Raw genomic sequence first — 17,032 nt, 5'->3', positions numbered from 1 at the left:
GTAGATTTTGCCATGAAGAGTTGTTCAAGTTTAGCCCATAATCCTGAAGCTGACTTTTCCCCTATGACTTGCCGAAGTACATTATCTTAAAGGTTCATAACAATGGCAGATCTTGCTTGTTTTGCTGCTAAATCCTTCTCTTCCTTCTTACTCGGGTCTTCTTCCTTAGCATCCTTTGTATCACTGATTAAAGCACCATCAAGTTTCTGATAAATCAAGATAGCCATCATCTTTTCTTTCCAAAGACTAAAATCCTTGGTGCCATCAAATTTCTCCAAGTCGAATCTTGCATATGTTGAACCCATGTTGTTTTCTTCCCAAGATTCTTGAATTTGTCTTCAAAACTTTGAGTTTCTCCTGCAACCCGAACCAAGTGCTCTGGTACCACTATTGTAAACACACAACACAACTCAAAGTATACAAGAACAAATAAAACAAAAATAACAACGAAAACATAACTATTAAATAAATGAAAGCAAGTAATCAAAACCAACTAAATGAAAAGAAAACAACCAGAATTATATTATACTGATTCAGACAACAATATGTTGGCCTACATCCACTTTCCTCTCCAAATGAAGTTCCACTATGATTTTAATCTGTGTCACAGCCTACTGTACCAACAAGCCAAAAGCTTGACTCAACACCTATACAAGTGAATAACTTCCAGCAAGAACCGAGACACATTTTACAATATAAATTCTTGGACTTTCTCTCACAACTCTCAACTCTCTCTTACTCCCTTACAATTCACTCAATGTGTTTCCCGATTTCTCTCTACAATCTCTTGAAAATGAACCGTGTCTTGAGTTGAGCTGAAAAAACCTCTTTTAATAGAGGCAAGGGTAAAATCAGATTGTAACAAAATTAACTACTAATATGACAGCTGGTAGTTCATATGGTTAAGTGGTATGATTAGTTAATAAGGATTACAATTCCACACACAAAATGCGACGGAATATCAGTTTCTTACTTGGTCTACGTGAGTATAATCACTACTACTGTTATCATCACCGCTTCATTTTCAGCCAAAACACTCGGTTACTTCACTCGTTATCATCAGATTCTACTCACCCTATTGGCGAAGTGGCTGTTTTGATTCAAAACATCATCAATTTTCGAAGGCAAAAATCGACCGACGAGATCGAGCAAGCTCTTGATCGGTGTGGTTTTGAGCTGACAGAGGACTTGGTTTTGAATGTACTCCACGTGCACCTTTCTGACTGGCTACCCGCTTATGTATTCTTCAATTGGGTCTGTAAAAAACCTGGGTTTTCACCTGGGTCTGAGCCGTACAATAAGATTCTTGACATTCTTGGCAAAATGCGACGTTTTAAGGAAGTGCGCCAAGTGTTCGACGATATGTCTAACAGAGAGGGTCTGGTGAATGAAGTCACTTACGGGATTTTGCTTAATAGATATGCCGCTGCACATATGGTGGATGAAGCCATTGGTGTGTTTAAGAGGAGGAAAGAGTTTGGGTTCGGGTTGGAGCTTGACTTGTTAGCATTTCAAACACTTTTGATGTGGCTATGCAGGTATAAACATGTTGAAGTGGCAGAAAACTTGTTTTACTCTTTTAGTAAGCAACATGAGCTTATTTACTCGGATATTAAGACATGGAATATCGTTCTTAATGGATGGTGTGTACGAGGGAATGTGCATGAAGCCAAAAGGTTTTGGAGAGAGATAATGGCTTCTGGATGCCACCCCGATCTGTTTACTTGTGGGATTTTCATAAACGCCCTGACCAAGAAAGGGAAACTAGGCACAGCATTGAAGTTGTTCCAAGCCATGTGGGGATATAAAAGATGCAACCCAGATGTTACAATATGCAATTCTATCATTAATGCACTTTGTTTCAAGAAGAGGATTCCTGATGCTTTGCAGGTTTTTGAAGAAATGAACGAGCGAGGTTGTCAACCAAATGCTGCAACATACAACACCCTGATCAAGTACCTCTGTAATATCCGGCGCATGGAAAAGGTTTATGAGTTTGTGGATGAAATGGAACGAAAACAAGGCGATTGTTTGCCAAATCATGTCACTTATAGCTTCTTGCTCAAGTCCTTGAAAAGACCAGAAGAGGTTCCTGCCCTTCTGGAGAGAATGGAGAGAAATGGATGCAACATGATTGGTGACACTTATAATCTGTTGTTGAAGTTGTATATGGAATGGGATTGTGAAGAAAGAGTGATACATACTTGGAATGAGATGGAAAGAAATGGGTTGGGGCCTGATCAAAGATCTTATACTGTCATGATTCATGGCTACTGTGACAAAGGGAGAAGAGATGACGCTTTGCGCTATTACCGGGAGATGAAATCAAAGGGTTTGCAATTAGAACCAAGAACAGAAAAATTAGTAAATTCTATGAATTTGAATTTTGATGAAAAGAAAAGCTGCATGAGTTAAGAGTGACTGTATTTCAGGGCATATTTGACATATAAACGGTGGAAGGATAGAAGAAAAATATTACTACATTTGGCTTTTGGATTAGCTAAATGGAAAAAGTGGTCTTCAAATTGAGGAAGACAAAGAAGAAGCACAATTAAGGTTTGTATTTCTTTTGAAGTTTGAATTTTGTCGAACCTTTGTGTAATTGTGCCTGTTAGAAAGCTATACATAATACAATGCATTTGCATTTTGTGAACTAATGGAGGACTTAGTTACTAATTGCTGATTTAATGTTCATTTTTCTCTTTATATCAATAATATGTTCGTAGATATTAAAGAAAATGTCAAGTGCGAAAAGAACTGATGATATATGTAATTTTATGTCATAATTTTCACCTTCTTATTCAACTCATACCAATAAATCAATTAAGAAAAATTACTCTCATATTCACCTTTTTATTATAATATATTTTCATAAATTTATATTTGAGATTTGTGTTGAATTTTCATTTTTTTTTATTTAATCATTAACAATTCAAATTTATAGTTTTAAAAAAATTAATTTTATTTTTTGATGAATAAGGTGCATAATTTTATTTATTTTAATTTCTTTTTTTTTATAAAAAAATTATACAATTCAAATTTAATATAGGAAATATATAAGGTGTAGTTATAAATGAATCTATTTTTTAGTTATGGGGTTTCCTTTTGCTTTTGGGAGTTATATTTAAACCGGATAAATATGCTCAATTTCTTAAAAAAAGTTATTACAAATGTATCATATAATAGAATAACTAAAACGTACAATTTAAATCTTTAAATATATTTATAAATTTGTATACATATAGTATACTTTTATTTCTAATAAAATTAAAAATTATAATTTTTTTATTTAAATTAAGTGTTTTTAATCTTTATGTAACAACACAATAATAAAAATTTCTTCCTAAAAAAGTCATCTATTATAATAATAAATTAATTCTTCATAAATTTATGTTTTGAGATTGTATTAAATTTTATATTTTAAATTTAAACATCTATTTTTATTAAAAATTGTTCACTGTGTTATTTAGTAATTTTAATTTTTAATAAATAATGTACATTGGCCATTATAAAATAAATAAATAAATAACCCCTGCTTTTTGGTGGACAAATGGTAACCGTACGATACCAAAGAAATAACCCCACAATTTAATCTAACGGCTATAAAGCTGATGAGAGATCAAGCGATTACATAATTAGCCATTATAAAAATTTGAAAAGGATTCCAGAGAGCTGATTTGTCGTCTTTATAAATCCAAAAGCCGATTTCACGTCCAAAACTAAAGAAAAAGAAAAAAAAGCTGCAATCTTTTCATATGAGATTATTGTTTAGTGGCATTGTTTGTTCTTCATCAATAAATGGATGAACCAGAAGTAGACTCCATTGTTGAAGCAAGGAAAGAGCTCATGATTCCATCCAATGGAAATGACCCAATTCTCAAAACAGCCCATTTTCTCAAACCAACTGTAACCTCCATTAAAGATCCTTCCTTTAAGGTCCTCCACCGCAGAGACACCCTTCGTCACTCTTCGATCACCAATTCGAAATGGGGGAGCTTGCCATTCGAGGTGGCATTCAATGGGTGGCTTTTCCCTCAAGAAAACTGGAAAACGTGGGTCGAACGGTTAAGCTTCCAGCACAGAACCATATGGGAGAAAGCTGGAATCTTTGATGCGATTATGGGGTCTACGTACAAAATCAATAAATACCCAGAAGTGGTTTTGGAGCTAGCAAAGAATTGGTGCCCTGCGACCAACACTTTCTTGTTCCTTTGGGCTGAAGCAACCGTGACATTAGAAGATATGGCTCTTTGTGGGGGTTACTCAGTTCTCGGTTGCCCTGTTTTCAGTCCTCCTGAAACTTTTCTCACTCTTCTCGAGTCATCACGTATGACAGAAACGGAGGAAAAGCTTAATGAAGCTCGTTTGGAAATCGTCAGATCGAAAGCTAAGAAAGCCTGTCAACTTGCATGGATGAGGCGTTTCATGGAGGAAGAGAACGATTTGGAGCATGTGGCTTTTCTTTCTCTATGGCTATCGAGGTTTGTTTTTCCTGGTCCTTCTCGAACTACCATATTGAAACACCTTTTCCCACTTGCGATTCGTCTAGCTAAAGGAACTAGAGTCGCTCTGGCTCCTGCTGTTTTGGCTACTATATATAGGGATTTTACTTTGTTGAAAAGAAAAATGGTTGGTTCGAGTGAGCCCGAGGGAGAACTCACTCTCTGGGCTCCTTTTCAACTAGTCCTTGTTTGGGTTTGGGAGAGGTTTTTAATGTTTAAGCCAAAACGAAATGTGGTTCAAGTTGGTGAGCCAAGGTTGGCTCAATGGCATAAGGTGAAAAAATCAGAACAGCCTGCTTTTGATTCTGCTGGAGGGTCCTTTTCATGGCGTCCATATGCCACAACAATGGATAGTAACTGTGCGCTAAGCCAGTTTTATAGAGAAAAAGCTGAGTGGCTTTTAGTTGATTCTGATTCGAACGAACAACTAGTGTCACTTGTTAAGTGTTTGAGGCCAACTGAGTTGGTGGGAGTAGCGTCTACTGGTGTCTATTGTATTGAGCAGTATCTTCCACATCGTGTAGCTAGGCAGTTTGGCATGGATCAAGATTTACCAGGTAATGTTGTTCGGTTCAACAAGACTACTCATACTACTGCTTGGAAAGAATATAATAAGCCAATTGGCTCTGTGAATCTGTATATTCCATCTAAGTTTTTCAATCCAGATGTTACCTTAAGATACTTTAAGTGGTGGGATGATCTATCAAAACTCGGTGACGGTGAAGATGAAGTGAAGAAGAGTGTTGGAAGGCAAAGTGAATGGAGAGAAGAGAATCATCTGTCTTGTCCTCCTGGTTTTCCTCCCAAGTCTGGTAATGTCAAAAGTAGAGAACCTTATTCAGAAGACCAGGTAACACTAAAGGAAATGTTTAAAACTGTAGATATTGATGAAAATGCTACTAATGGTGGAGAGATTCCAAGGGATGATGACCCTTTGTTGGTTACTAAAAAGATGGGACAAGTTGAGGAAATTATGCCGAGGCCAATTGCTACTGTGGTGGAGGTGACTGCCTTGGAGGAAAATAAGAAAACTGGAGAAGAAATAGTAATGGAGAAAGGAGAAATCAATGCACGTTCTGGGTTTGATTTAGATCAAGCAAAAGCACTTGAAGATCGGGTTAGCAAGCTTGAAAACATGATTGATGAGATAAAAAAAGAAAGAGCTAACAAGTTTTGTGGTAAAGGCTAACCAACACATTAAAAGTAATTAACGCCCATAGTAGTTGTTGATATGCCTTGTCCTAGTTCCTCTGGTAATTTTTTGTCAATTTTTACAAAGTTTATGTTCATAACTTACCCTTTTGGAAAAGAAGTGTTATGCAACACGAATTAGCTTGTACTCTGAAAATTGTTTACATTTGCCTGCTCTGGTTAGTTTTATGCATGTTTAGCTTAAGAAAAAGTGTTTGGAAGATTGATTGTTGGTCAATTAACTGAGGAAAGGGTATATTAAGGCTTATTATGGAGAGATTGAATGATAAACAAGGATTTCATATTCCTTGCTCCCTATGCCTTAAAACTAGCTAATGATAGGATTTGGAGGGTGTAAAGGTTTTTCATTACAATAGTATTTTTTACAGCATAGCACTGAGGCAGCCCAGTTTTAAGCCAAAAAAATGCTGTTCGAAGCACAGAAATCTGCATGTTATGCACCCAATAGTATCAATTAGGTCCAGATTTTGCGGCCTCGAGGAGGGCCCAGCAGCGGCAGCTCTAGTGGCTGGGCCCTCCTCTTGGGGACCAGCGTCGGTTGCCTCTTGTTGCCCCAGCCTCTCCTGGTTTGATGCCACCTCCCCAGTTTGCGTACCAAACCACTCCACTTAGGAAGATTCTGGTTGATTTTTTTGTAATTTTCAAATTTGATTGCTTTAGAGTTTTAGGAAATTATTGGGGTTTACCTAAAGAAAGAAAAAAAAAAGACAATGCATATATGTTCTTTTAAAATTAGAATACATAATTGACCATTCCTTTAAAACTGTATAACCAATCACAAACCAAAAGTCCCAAGTGTTGCCATTGCCCATGTTGACATCTGATTTGCACAGTTAAGCTAAATTAAATCATTGATGGAAGTCTCCAGTACGTTCAAATTGCTGACATTAAAATCGCCAAAATTTGCTTCAAGACACTAAAAGCAACTTGTATGTGCGATGTCAAGAGAAGGAGATGTGGATGCAAACTATATGCACAATACTAAAAGGGACATAATGTATGTAATAGAAGACAAACAATTATCATCTCATATTCGGTATTCTCCTCTGCTTCTGCTTCTAATAGTGCAAACTAACTTGAGCTTTGAATCAGACAGTTGCTTCAGAAGCAGGGGTGTACCAGCCATGGTGAATCTCCACAGCCTTCTTTCTTCTAGCTAATCGAGACTTTCTGCGAGCTCCGGTGTTTCTGTGCAATGTTCCTACCTTGACTGCTTTGTCAATGATGGAGTATGCGTCGGCAATGAGCTTCTCAACTGTAATAACTTCTTCTGCCTGAGCATCTGGCTTCTTTTTTAGTGTCTCCAAAGCTTCCAAAACCTGGAAAAGGCATCACAAAGAAGACCATACAATCTGCTAAGGCAATTCTAAGGAAATGTAATATCAGAAATTCCATCCCTCTTGAGTATTTCATGAATAATTATTACAGCAGATGATGATTGCATAAAAGATGTCTTCACAACATATTATGATATACACACAGACTGCTGGAACACACAGCTCATTCCCACTTCCCAAATGATTAATGGGAAAGCTGTTCTCATTTCTCAAAGTGTTCAAACTCTTATCTCGCACAACTATTTTTGTATTTAAATCTGCCTTCAATCTAAGGAAAACGCCATTGATAAGTGGAAGAATACCACAAACATCAGGAGATTGAAACGGATAGAGCATTTTAAGGACAAGTTATCATCTCTCTGGTTTGCAAATAGATCTTCATATTAATCTTAACTACTATGCCCAGTCGTTCGTAGGATGAGAAATGAGAAGTTAACTGAGCATATCTTACATAACATAAACACATTCATGATGATTTCCTATCCAAAGAACCTTAAAATCCTCAAACCACAGTAGACATAGTACTTACAAAATCCAGAAAGTATAAAGGTGAAAATGTATCAAACTAGTAATCATAATGATCAAAATCTTTCAACTAAACCTTTGAAGCATGCTAGGAAAAATGATATTTTAATATACAACAAGAATATTTCAATAAGCACTGCTACTTACTAGTGTTGACCTGACATGAACACTTACGATATTGAAAAAAATAATCTAACCTACTCAATCCACCTGGTATGAGATAACAACTTTCTATCTCTTAATCAAATCCTTCTTTCCAAACATGACCTTACAGCATAAACTAAACCTATCTGGGCAGAGGATAAGATGAATAAGAATCCATTAACAAACACACAAGTTATTTGGGAATAGAGAGAAACCTTTTTCATCCGAGTTCTGATTTCGGATTTGCGAGCTTTGTTGTAAAGGCGCCTTTTCTCGGCCTGGCGAACTCTCTTAGCAGCAGAATCAGCTTTTTTGGTTGGAGCAGCCTCACAAACAATAGAACGGCGAATAATTGGGTATTGAATTGAGCCCATTGACAAGCACCCTGACAACAACCGAAGTAAACCCATTACTCTATAAAGCTTAAATCTTCAACCCAAGAGTCAAAAAGGGTTACAGAAAAAAACTATCTTGGTTTTCTGGGCAACCAAACAAGAGTTGTTACAGTTACAGTAGAGTGAGCGAGTGATTTTACCTCTGGAGAAGTAATCGTGGGAAAGTGCAGAGGAAAAACTGAGAGACCTCGAATTAGAAGAAGCAGCATTGATGGAAAGGGTACTGAGCTTGGAAGGAAGGGCCATGGCCATGGCCAAGCATGAAGATGAAGAGTGAACAGCGCTTGCCATCTTCTCTATTGTCACCAAAACGGCCTCACCAGTCTTTCTTCACTTCTTCCTATCTTTTCATTTTATCATGTTATGTTATCCATTGGCAAGGATCTATGTGTGTATTTGAAATTACGCTCTTACCCCTAATTAAATGCGCATTGAAAGTACCAAGTCCTATAATATACAACTATTAAATGCGCATTGTAAAATTGTATATATGCGCAAAGGCTATAATATACAACTAAAGAAAGAAAAAAAGAAAATCCCCAATTCTTTCTCAAGTGGCACGGTTGGTTTTGGGAATTTTTTTTTTTTTTTTTTTTTTTTTGGATAAAAGCACTTTGTTCTATTAGTTAAAATGTCTTATTCTTTATAAGAACACTCTCAGTAGATGATCTATTCTATCTTTTAAAATATCTCATCAAAACACACATTTTTCTATTTTATCTTTAAGTTTTACATTATACCATGCATCAGCTTTTCTATATATTTTTTTACATCATTTAAATATTATATATTTAAACATATTTTATTAACTAAAGTAAAATAAAATAATTGAAAAATAAAAAGAAAATAATAAATATATATTAAATGGGAGAGAGAAAGCTTATAAAGAAAAATAATACTATTACAATATTATATAAAGGATATGTAAATGTTATAATGTATATATAGATTAATTGGAGTTTGTACATAGCTATTATAAATATATGTATAAAGGAGCTGATGGAAGATGTTTTTGTGAGTTTTAGCCAAATATTATAGAGAAAGTATATTACAAAATACATCATCAAAACATTTTTTTTTATAATTTACCTCAAACTTTTATATAATATCATACATTAGCTTTTCTATTTTTTTCTCTACATCATTTAAATATTATATTTTTTAAAAATATTTTATTCATTTTAAAAATTAAATAATTAAATATAATAGTATCACACTCATATATATACAAAAGTTTATAAAAAAAATAATAAAATATGTATAGCTTGATGAATAGTGTTTCACTACATATAGATAAATACTATTCATTTTGGTAAAAAAATATAACTTTACATCACCCATTAGAAGACTATTTAACAATTTTTTTTCTATATTATAAAGAATTAGACATTTTACCTCCTTCATTGGGAGTGCTCTAATACAGAGAAAAATGGTTAAATAGTCTTTCAATGGGTGATGTAAACTTATATTTTTTTACCTAAATGAATAGCATTTCTCTATATGTAGCAAAACACTATTCATCAAGCTATAAATATTTTATTATTTTTTTATAAACTTTTGTATATGTATGAGTGCGATACTATTATATTTAATTATTTTATTTTTTTAAATGAATAAAATATTTTTAAAAAATATAATATTTAAATGATGTAGAGAAAAAATAGATAAGCTAATGTATAATATAATGTAAAAGTTTGAGGTAAATTATAAAAAAAATATGTTTTGGTGATGTATTTTCTAATACACTTTCTCTATAATATTTAGCTAAAACTCACAAAAACATCTTCCATCATCTCATTTATACATATATTTATAATAACTATTCACAAACTCCAATTAATCCATATCTACATTTACATAATATTACATATTATTTATATAGTATTTTAATATTATTATTTTTCTTTATAAGTTTTCTCTCTCCCATTTAGTATATATTTATTATTTCTTTTTTCTTTTTCAATTGTTTTATTTTACTTTAATTAATAAAATATGTTTAAAGATATAATATTTAAATGATGTAGAGAAATATATAAAGAAGTTGATGTATGGTATAATGTAAAACTTAGAGGTAAAATAGAAAAATGTGTGTTTTAGGAAGGTATTTTAAATGATAGAGTAGAGCACCTATTGGGAGTGCTCTAAGAGTAGCTCCATTAAACTCATTCTTTATTCTGGAGCTCTTTTTTTTTCATTCTCTACATTTATATAATTTTAAGAGCTTCTTTAAACGTTTTTCTTTTTTTTTTTAATTCACTATTCTTTCTTTATTTCTCCAAATCTATTAGTTTTTTATTTATTTTAATTAATATATATATAGAGAAGCTAATATATGATTTACTGTAAAATAGAGAAAATATAATTTTAGTAATAGAGTAGATGAGCTCTTGGGAGTGCTCTAAGAACAAACATAATATTTCATTAAAGTACTATAAAATATGGGGATTTTTCATAAATATGGCTTTTATGTCATTACTGAGTAAAAATATGGGGATTATACTTTTCCTAATTTGTGTGAGAAAATTTATTAAAAAAAAACAAAATATGAGAAACACAATTGTTAACTAAATAAAGATAGGAAACTATAGCATAAACCAACTTTTATACAAAAATATGAGAAACTAAACCCATAAAAGTGAAAATTCTTAGTGTACGCCCTGATTTTCCAACGGGCTATTGGCAAGCTGAGATACGGCCTAAATTATATCAGCCACGTGGATCCCCCATGACCGGAGCTGTTGTCGTCAGATCCTACCTCGTTAGCTCGGGGTATCCAAAGGTTCGCCAATATTACTTAAGGACTGAGTCTGGACTGTGAAGACCACAGGTCGAGGAAGCATCCAGCTCGTAGTACGAGCCGGAGTTGGAGGCTAAGACCTTTTATAAAGTCAACCACGCAAGGTAAAAGTGCATATATCAGACATCACGTGTCTGATATATCCCTGACTTCTCGGACACGCAGCATGAACGTGCGTATTCAGACACCCACGAGTGGGTTGGGTCGTGCGGCCCATTATCCTCCTTACCTATTGATTAGACCACACTTCATGTGTCAGGTTTTAAGAATTAATCATGAATGTCACAGAAGTGACATGATAGGTAAGAAGGTCACGGGATGACCTTCTTACCAACTCACAGGTGCCCTCTCCTATAAATATGGAGACCCTGGGAGTTACAAAGGGTTGGATTCTATTGTGTAAGGAAATACCTTGTAAAAGAATACCAAGCATATAACAATAATATTGGCTGGTGGAGTAGAAGGATTTTAACCTTTGAACCACCTAAAAAACGTAATTGTGTCACCAATCCATTTACAAAGATCATTCATCTATTTCGGTTCATAGTTAAGCACTAATCCCTTCCTCTTATTTTCTTAATTACCTGTTGGCGAATAACCGCGTCAACAGTTTGGTGCTTTCATTGAGAACTAGTTAGATTGGTGCTATCACAAACATCCAACTATGGTGACCACTCGATCAAGACACGGTAACAAGGCGGAACAACATGATGGGCAGGAGGCTCATCATGCCGCCATCTCTGGTGAGCAAAATCCTGAAGTCCAGCAGCGGCCGGGCAAGCAGCCGGTTGGCCAAGATGACACTGGAAGTTCAGCGCCCCGGCCACCTAATCCAAACCCAGATTTTTACACTGCGGTAGAAATGGAGAACGCTCAGCTGAGGAGCCAACTAGCGAAAGCTAGTCAGCAGATTAAGGAGGTGTTGGCCCAACTACCCCCTCTTACAACCGACGCTAACGTCAGAAAGAGGCAAGGCGAGACTTGTAAGTCCCGCCGGGGTAATCGGTCCAGGCCTAGCCGCTCGGACAGACCTCCGACATCCAACTCTATTACTTCATCGCACCATCGAGAGGCAAACTTCGAAGAAATGCCTAGAGCCGAACAACAGTATAGCTGCTCGGTCCGAACTTCAACTCCCAGCTCCCAACTAGCCTCGATCGCACCCAGGAGAGCTCGAGGGAATTCCAGAAGAAGATCTGGGGAGGGCTCACAGCATCAGCCCGTCCCCACCAGCCGTCCTACTCCTCGTCCAGATCGCCAAGCGCGGGACCCGCAGGTTGGCAGGGCCGAAAGGCCCTCACCTAACTTGATCCGCCCTGACGGAACCAGGATTGCATCTCCGGTCAAGCATCCTCCGTCTCCAATAAGATATCCGTCTCCTCCTTGGCCCATCCGAGATATTCCAGCTTATGGAAGCAGCAGGAGAAACCCGCCGTCCGCAGGACCTTCCCGACGTAGCAGGGCGCCGAGAGAGAGCCCGAATCCTCACCCCCAAAGGCGGACTTCGAGCTTTTCTAACGGAAGCTACTGGACCGGCAGTAGCCGGAGCGACCTTTCTGGCGGAGACCTGCGTCAACGCTTAAGCTCGGCGCAAAGTCCTCAAGCCACCCAGAGGGGCGACCTTCGAGATCGCCTTAACTCTCATAGAGGGGAACCAGTAGGAGGTGGCAGCCATGCTCGCTCAGGGGGAGACCTGTCCGAGGTGCGTAACAGCGGGAACGCCCCAAATAACCTATCTCAAGATAGGAGGGGCAATAACCCACCAAACGTATACAATGGATCCGGAGCTGTCGAGCAGCCCCGGAATAACCAAGGAAATCAGGACAAAACCCTTGAGCGCCTGGCTCAAATGGAGGAGCTAATGAGGAAGCTCCTATCGGAGAAAGAGAAAGACGAATATGATTCGGGGGACGAGCTGGAGCTCTTCGCCTCCAGCATAGCAGCAACAGCATACCCACCCCGTTTCCGTATGCCGCACTTGTCCAAATTCAACGGAGACGGAGATCCATCGGATCATCTGGGGATGTTCAATACCCTGATGATGGCCCACAACATTGGCCCTGAGCTGAGGTGTCTGATATTTCCCTCCACACTGACTGGACCAGCCAGACAGTGGTTCAAACAAAGCAAGAAACAATCAATCAGCTCTTGGAAGACTTTCTCTACTGACTTCAAAAGGGCATTCCGAGCCTCCCAGGCTGCCCGCGTCAAGGCCGACTCTCTGGCTAACGTGAGGCAACAACCCAATGAGCCTCTGAAGGCTTACCTGAGCAGGTTCACGAACGTCGCTGCTCGGGCCAGAGACGCAGATGACAGCTCCAAGCTCATGGCTTTGAGGACTGGAATCCTCATCGGAGGGGGACTCTGGAACAAAATACAAAGGAAATGAGTCAACTCAGTAAATGAATTCCTGAATAGGGCCCAAGGATGGATCAACTTGGAGGAAGCCCAAGCCTCAGCTGCAGGAACCAGCCAGCTCCCTGAGCAGCCCGCTGGAGTGGGAACGGAGGTCGTGACAGCGACCCAGAACGTTACACAGAATAACCAGTTCGGCGGAGGCAAGAGAAAGGGGAACGGCGAGGGCAACCAGCACGGCCCAAAGAAGAATAAGTCCGTAGACAAATTTAAGCTGGTCTACGTGACTTATACAGAGCTCACCCACTCTAGGGAGAACATCTTCCTAGCGAACTCTACTCGCCTCCCCTGGAAGAAGCCGGAGTCGTTAAAGCACCAGAAGGGGAAAAGGGACACCTCCAAGTTTTTTCGTTTTCACGACGACGTTGGCCACAATACTGATGATTGTAGGCATTTGAAAGATGAGATCAAAACTCTCATCAGAGCCGGCCCCTTGGCTCAGTACGCGCGGAATAGGGTTCCAGCAAGCCGACCTGCTCCGGAAGTCTCGATCAGCCAGCCCGGGTCTCGGGTAGATCAAGACGTCCCTCCTCCAGTGGTAGGAGGAAAGATATCCACAATCTCGGGAGGTCCGCATTTAGCTGGCGCGAGCAGGGGTGTCCAAAAGAGGTACGTAAACGAACTTAAGGCGCATAATGGAGTAGAATTTGTCCCGGAGCAGCATCTTCCAAAGCAGCAGCAATTGGAGAGGCAACCAATCACTTTTATGGAAGAAGATGCTGGACATGTCCAGTTCCCTCATAACGACCCTCTGGTCATAGCAGTGCAGCTCGCTAATCGGAGGGTCAGGAGGGTGCTGATCGATGATGGGAGCTCGGTAAACCTTCTATTCCGGTCCATGCTGGAGAAGATGGGTTTGACTTTCGCCGAGCTGAAGACGACCTCCATGATGATGTATGGTTTTTCGAGAGAAGGATCAGTGGCTATAGGGACTATCGAGCTGGTGATCACCTTAGGAGAAGGGCCTCGGACAGTCTCCAAACTCCTCGAGTTTGTGGTCATCGACTGCCCTGCTGCGTACAATGCTATTTTGGGCCGACCCACACTCATAGCTTTTGAGGCCACCACCTCCGTTCGCCACCTCGCGCTGAAATTCCCTTCTTCCACGGGGATATGCATGGTCCGTGGTGATCAGCTCGCTGCCAGGGAATGCTACAACATTTCCATGAAGGGAAAATCGAAACTCGGGCAGCTAGCAATGGCCATCCAAGGTGGAGGAGAGGAATCTCAGGAACCTTTAACTGACCTTGAGATTGAAAAACCTCAGAGCACCGAAGGGGAAAATATCGTCTTAAGTGAGGATATTGACCCCCAAATAGGCAAGGATAAGTCCGAGCTCCAGGCCATTGAAGAGCTCGAGGAAGTAAACATCGATCCACAGAATCCGTCACGGATGGTCAAGCTCGGGAAAAACCTCTATAACAAGAGGAAAGCGGAGCTGATCAAATTTCTGCAGGATAACCTGGATGTGTTTGTGTGGTCACACGAGGACATGGTGGGAATCAGTCCAAATGTCATCATGCACACCCTTCATTTGGATAAGAGCGTTCCTACAAAGTTCCAGAAGCAGAGGCGCCTGGGAAAAACTCGAGCTAATGCCTTAGAGGAAGAAGTAGCCCGGCTCAAGAAATGTGGCTTTATCCGTGAAGCCAAGTTTCCAATTTGGGTCGCCAACCCCGTGCTGGTCCCGAAGCCCAACGGGAAATGGAGGACCTGCATCAACTTCTCCGACCTGAATAAAGCCTGCCCCAAAGATTGTTTTCCCTTGCCAAGGATTGACCAATTGGTGGATGCTACGGCGGGGCACGAGCTCATGTCCTTTATGGACGCGTACTCAGGCTACAATCAGATCGCCATGAATCCGGCGGACCAGGAGCACACCAGCTTCATGACCCCGACTAACGTCTATTGTTACAAGGTCATGTCGTTCGGGCTGAAGAACGCCGGTGCTACATACCAGAGGTTAGTAAATAGAATGTTCGCCAACCAGATCGGGAAGAACATGGAAGTGTATGTTGACGACATGCTGGTCAAGTCAAATATTTCCGATAACCAAGTTTCTGACCTGGAAGAATACTTCAAGATACTAAGAGAATACGCCATGAGGCTTAACCCTCAGAAGTGCACCTTTGGAGTCGCATCTGGAAAGTTCCTGGGTTTCATCGTCAATACCCGAGGAATCGAGGCAAACCCAGACAAGATCAAGTCATTGCTCGAGCTTCCTTCACCCAGGTCGCGTAAAGATGTCCAAGGCCTGACAGGAAGGGTGGCAGCCCTAAATCAGTTTATTTCAAAATCCACCGACAAGTGCATGCCATTCTACAACCTGCTCCGAGGAAATAAGAAATTCGAATGGACAGAGGAGTGCGAAGGTGCTTTCCTCGCCCTGAAGGCACATCTTGCCGAACCACCCGTATTTTCCAAACCAAAGGCAGGAGAGCCCATTTTTCTCTACCTAGCTGTCACAGAGGATGCAGCTAGTGCCGTATTGGTCCGAGAAGAAGACTGGGTTCAGAAATCGGTCTACTACATCAGCAAGAGACTTCTCGGGGCCGAATCCCGATACCCATTGATGGAAAAATTGGTGTTCTTCCTTATCACGGCCTCCCGAAAGCTCAGGCCGTACTTCCAGTCCCACTCAATACACGTCATGACCGATCAGCCTTTAAGGCAAGTTTTGCAAAAACCTGAAGCATCGGGACGCCTGTTAAAGTGGGCTGTCGAGCTCAGTCAGTTCGAGATTTTGTACACCCCACGAACTACTATAAAAATTCAGGTCCTGGTCGATTTTGTGGCAGAATGCACAGGATTCCGGGAGGATCCTGCAGAAGACTCACCCCAGGTCACCTCGGCCCAGGCGTCGTGGAAGATCTTCGTGGATGGCTCATCCAATGAGAACGGCTCCAGGGCTGGAATCATTTTGATATCCCCTGAGGGACATAGATTCCACTCGGTGCTGAGATTCGGATTCAATGCCTCCAACAACGAGGTCGAATACGAAGCTTTGCTGGCCGGACTGAGAATAGCCCAGGAGCTGAAGGTGAGCTCCGTTCAGTGCTTCAGTGACTCCCAGCTCGTGGTAAACCAGGTGTTGGGCGAATATCAGGCACGAGGAACCAAGATGACTGCTTACCTGGAAAAGGTAAAAGTCGAACTGTCCGCGTTTGGGCGAGGCTCGATCGAGTAGATACCTAAGGAGCAGAACGCTAATGCAGACGCTCTTGCCAAGCTCGCCACCTCCGGGGAGACGGAGGCTTTGGGGTTAGTACCAGTAGAGTTCTTGGAAAAACCAAGTATAGAAGAAGTCAGGGCGGAGGTCGAGATGATCGACGCTAGGCCGACCTGGATGACCCCCATCCTCGAGTATCTCACCGAGGGGAAGTTACCTGAAGGGCGTAATGATGCGCGGCGGGTACTGTACCAGGCCCCAAGGTATACGATGGTAGATGGGATGCTATACCGACGTGGGCACTCCCTACCTCTCCTACAATGTGTTCTTCCAGGCGAAGCAAAGGCCATCCTGCAGGAAGTGCATGAGGGTTTTTGCGGGGATCACACTGGGGGGCAAAGCTTGGCCCTAAAGGTCTTAAGGCAAGGATATTACTGGCCCACTCTGTCCAAGGACTCGATCTCGTATGTCAAGAAGTGCGACAAGTGCCAGCGATTCGCCACAGTTGCCCGAGCTCCCCCAGTCGAGCTGAAGAT

The 17,032-nt window shown here is 40.2% G+C and overlaps 3 protein-coding genes across 3 annotated transcripts; 2 read left to right on the top strand and 1 right to left on the bottom strand.

Moving 5' to 3' along the window:
- The first annotated feature begins 558 nt into the window (after nt 1-558).
- Nucleotides 559-2,676, top strand: LOC133800545 (putative pentatricopeptide repeat-containing protein At3g15200). Its single transcript, XM_062238545.1, has one exon. The coding sequence runs from the start codon at nt 949-951 to the stop codon at nt 2,413-2,415; it is 1,467 nt and encodes a 488-aa protein (XP_062094529.1). The 5' UTR covers nt 559-948; the 3' UTR covers nt 2,416-2,676.
- A 1,122-nt stretch (nt 2,677-3,798) lies between these two features.
- On the top strand, nt 3,799-5,691 carry LOC133800151 (uncharacterized). Its single transcript, XM_062238113.1, has one exon. The coding sequence runs from the start codon at nt 3,799-3,801 to the stop codon at nt 5,689-5,691; it is 1,893 nt and encodes a 630-aa protein (XP_062094097.1).
- Nucleotides 5,692-6,538: 847 nt separating this feature from the next.
- On the bottom strand, nt 6,539-8,467 carry LOC133800544 (small ribosomal subunit protein bS20c). Its single transcript, XM_062238544.1, has 3 exons — nt 8,256-8,467; nt 7,936-8,105; nt 6,539-7,033 (listed from the first exon to the last, which is right to left on the bottom strand). Exons 1-3 carry the CDS (start codon nt 8,404-8,406, stop codon nt 6,803-6,805), a joined length of 552 nt encoding a protein of 183 aa, XP_062094528.1. The 5' UTR covers nt 8,407-8,467; the 3' UTR covers nt 6,539-6,802.
- Nucleotides 8,468-17,032: the final 8,565 nt, after the last annotated feature.

The sequence above is a fragment of the Humulus lupulus genome, chromosome 9 (genome assembly GCF_963169125.1).
Source record: "Humulus lupulus chromosome 9, drHumLupu1.1, whole genome shotgun sequence".
Classification (NCBI taxonomy): Eukaryota; Viridiplantae; Streptophyta; class Magnoliopsida; order Rosales; family Cannabaceae; genus Humulus; species Humulus lupulus.
This window is presented reverse-complemented; position numbering and strand designations above follow the sequence as displayed.

Excerpts from the sequence above, each read along its gene's own strand:
- LOC133800545 (XM_062238545.1), top strand. The coding sequence starts at position 949 with ATGCGACGGAATATCAGTTTCTTACTTGGTCTACGTGAGTATAATCAC.
- LOC133800151 (XM_062238113.1), top strand. The coding sequence starts at position 3,799 with ATGGATGAACCAGAAGTAGACTCCATTGTTGAAGCAAGGAAAGAGCTC.
- LOC133800544 (XM_062238544.1), bottom strand. The coding sequence starts at position 8,406 with ATGGCAAGCGCTGTTCACTCTTCATCTTCATGCTTGGCCATGGCCATG. Across the intron at positions 8,106-8,255 it reads CCACGATTACTTCTCCAGAG|GGTGCTTGTCAATGGGCTCA; the intron begins GTAAAATCACTC and ends GGTTGTTGTCAG. Across the intron at positions 7,034-7,935 it reads TCAGAACTCGGATGAAAAAG|GTTTTGGAAGCTTTGGAGAC; the intron begins GTTTCTCTCTAT and ends TGCCTTTTCCAG.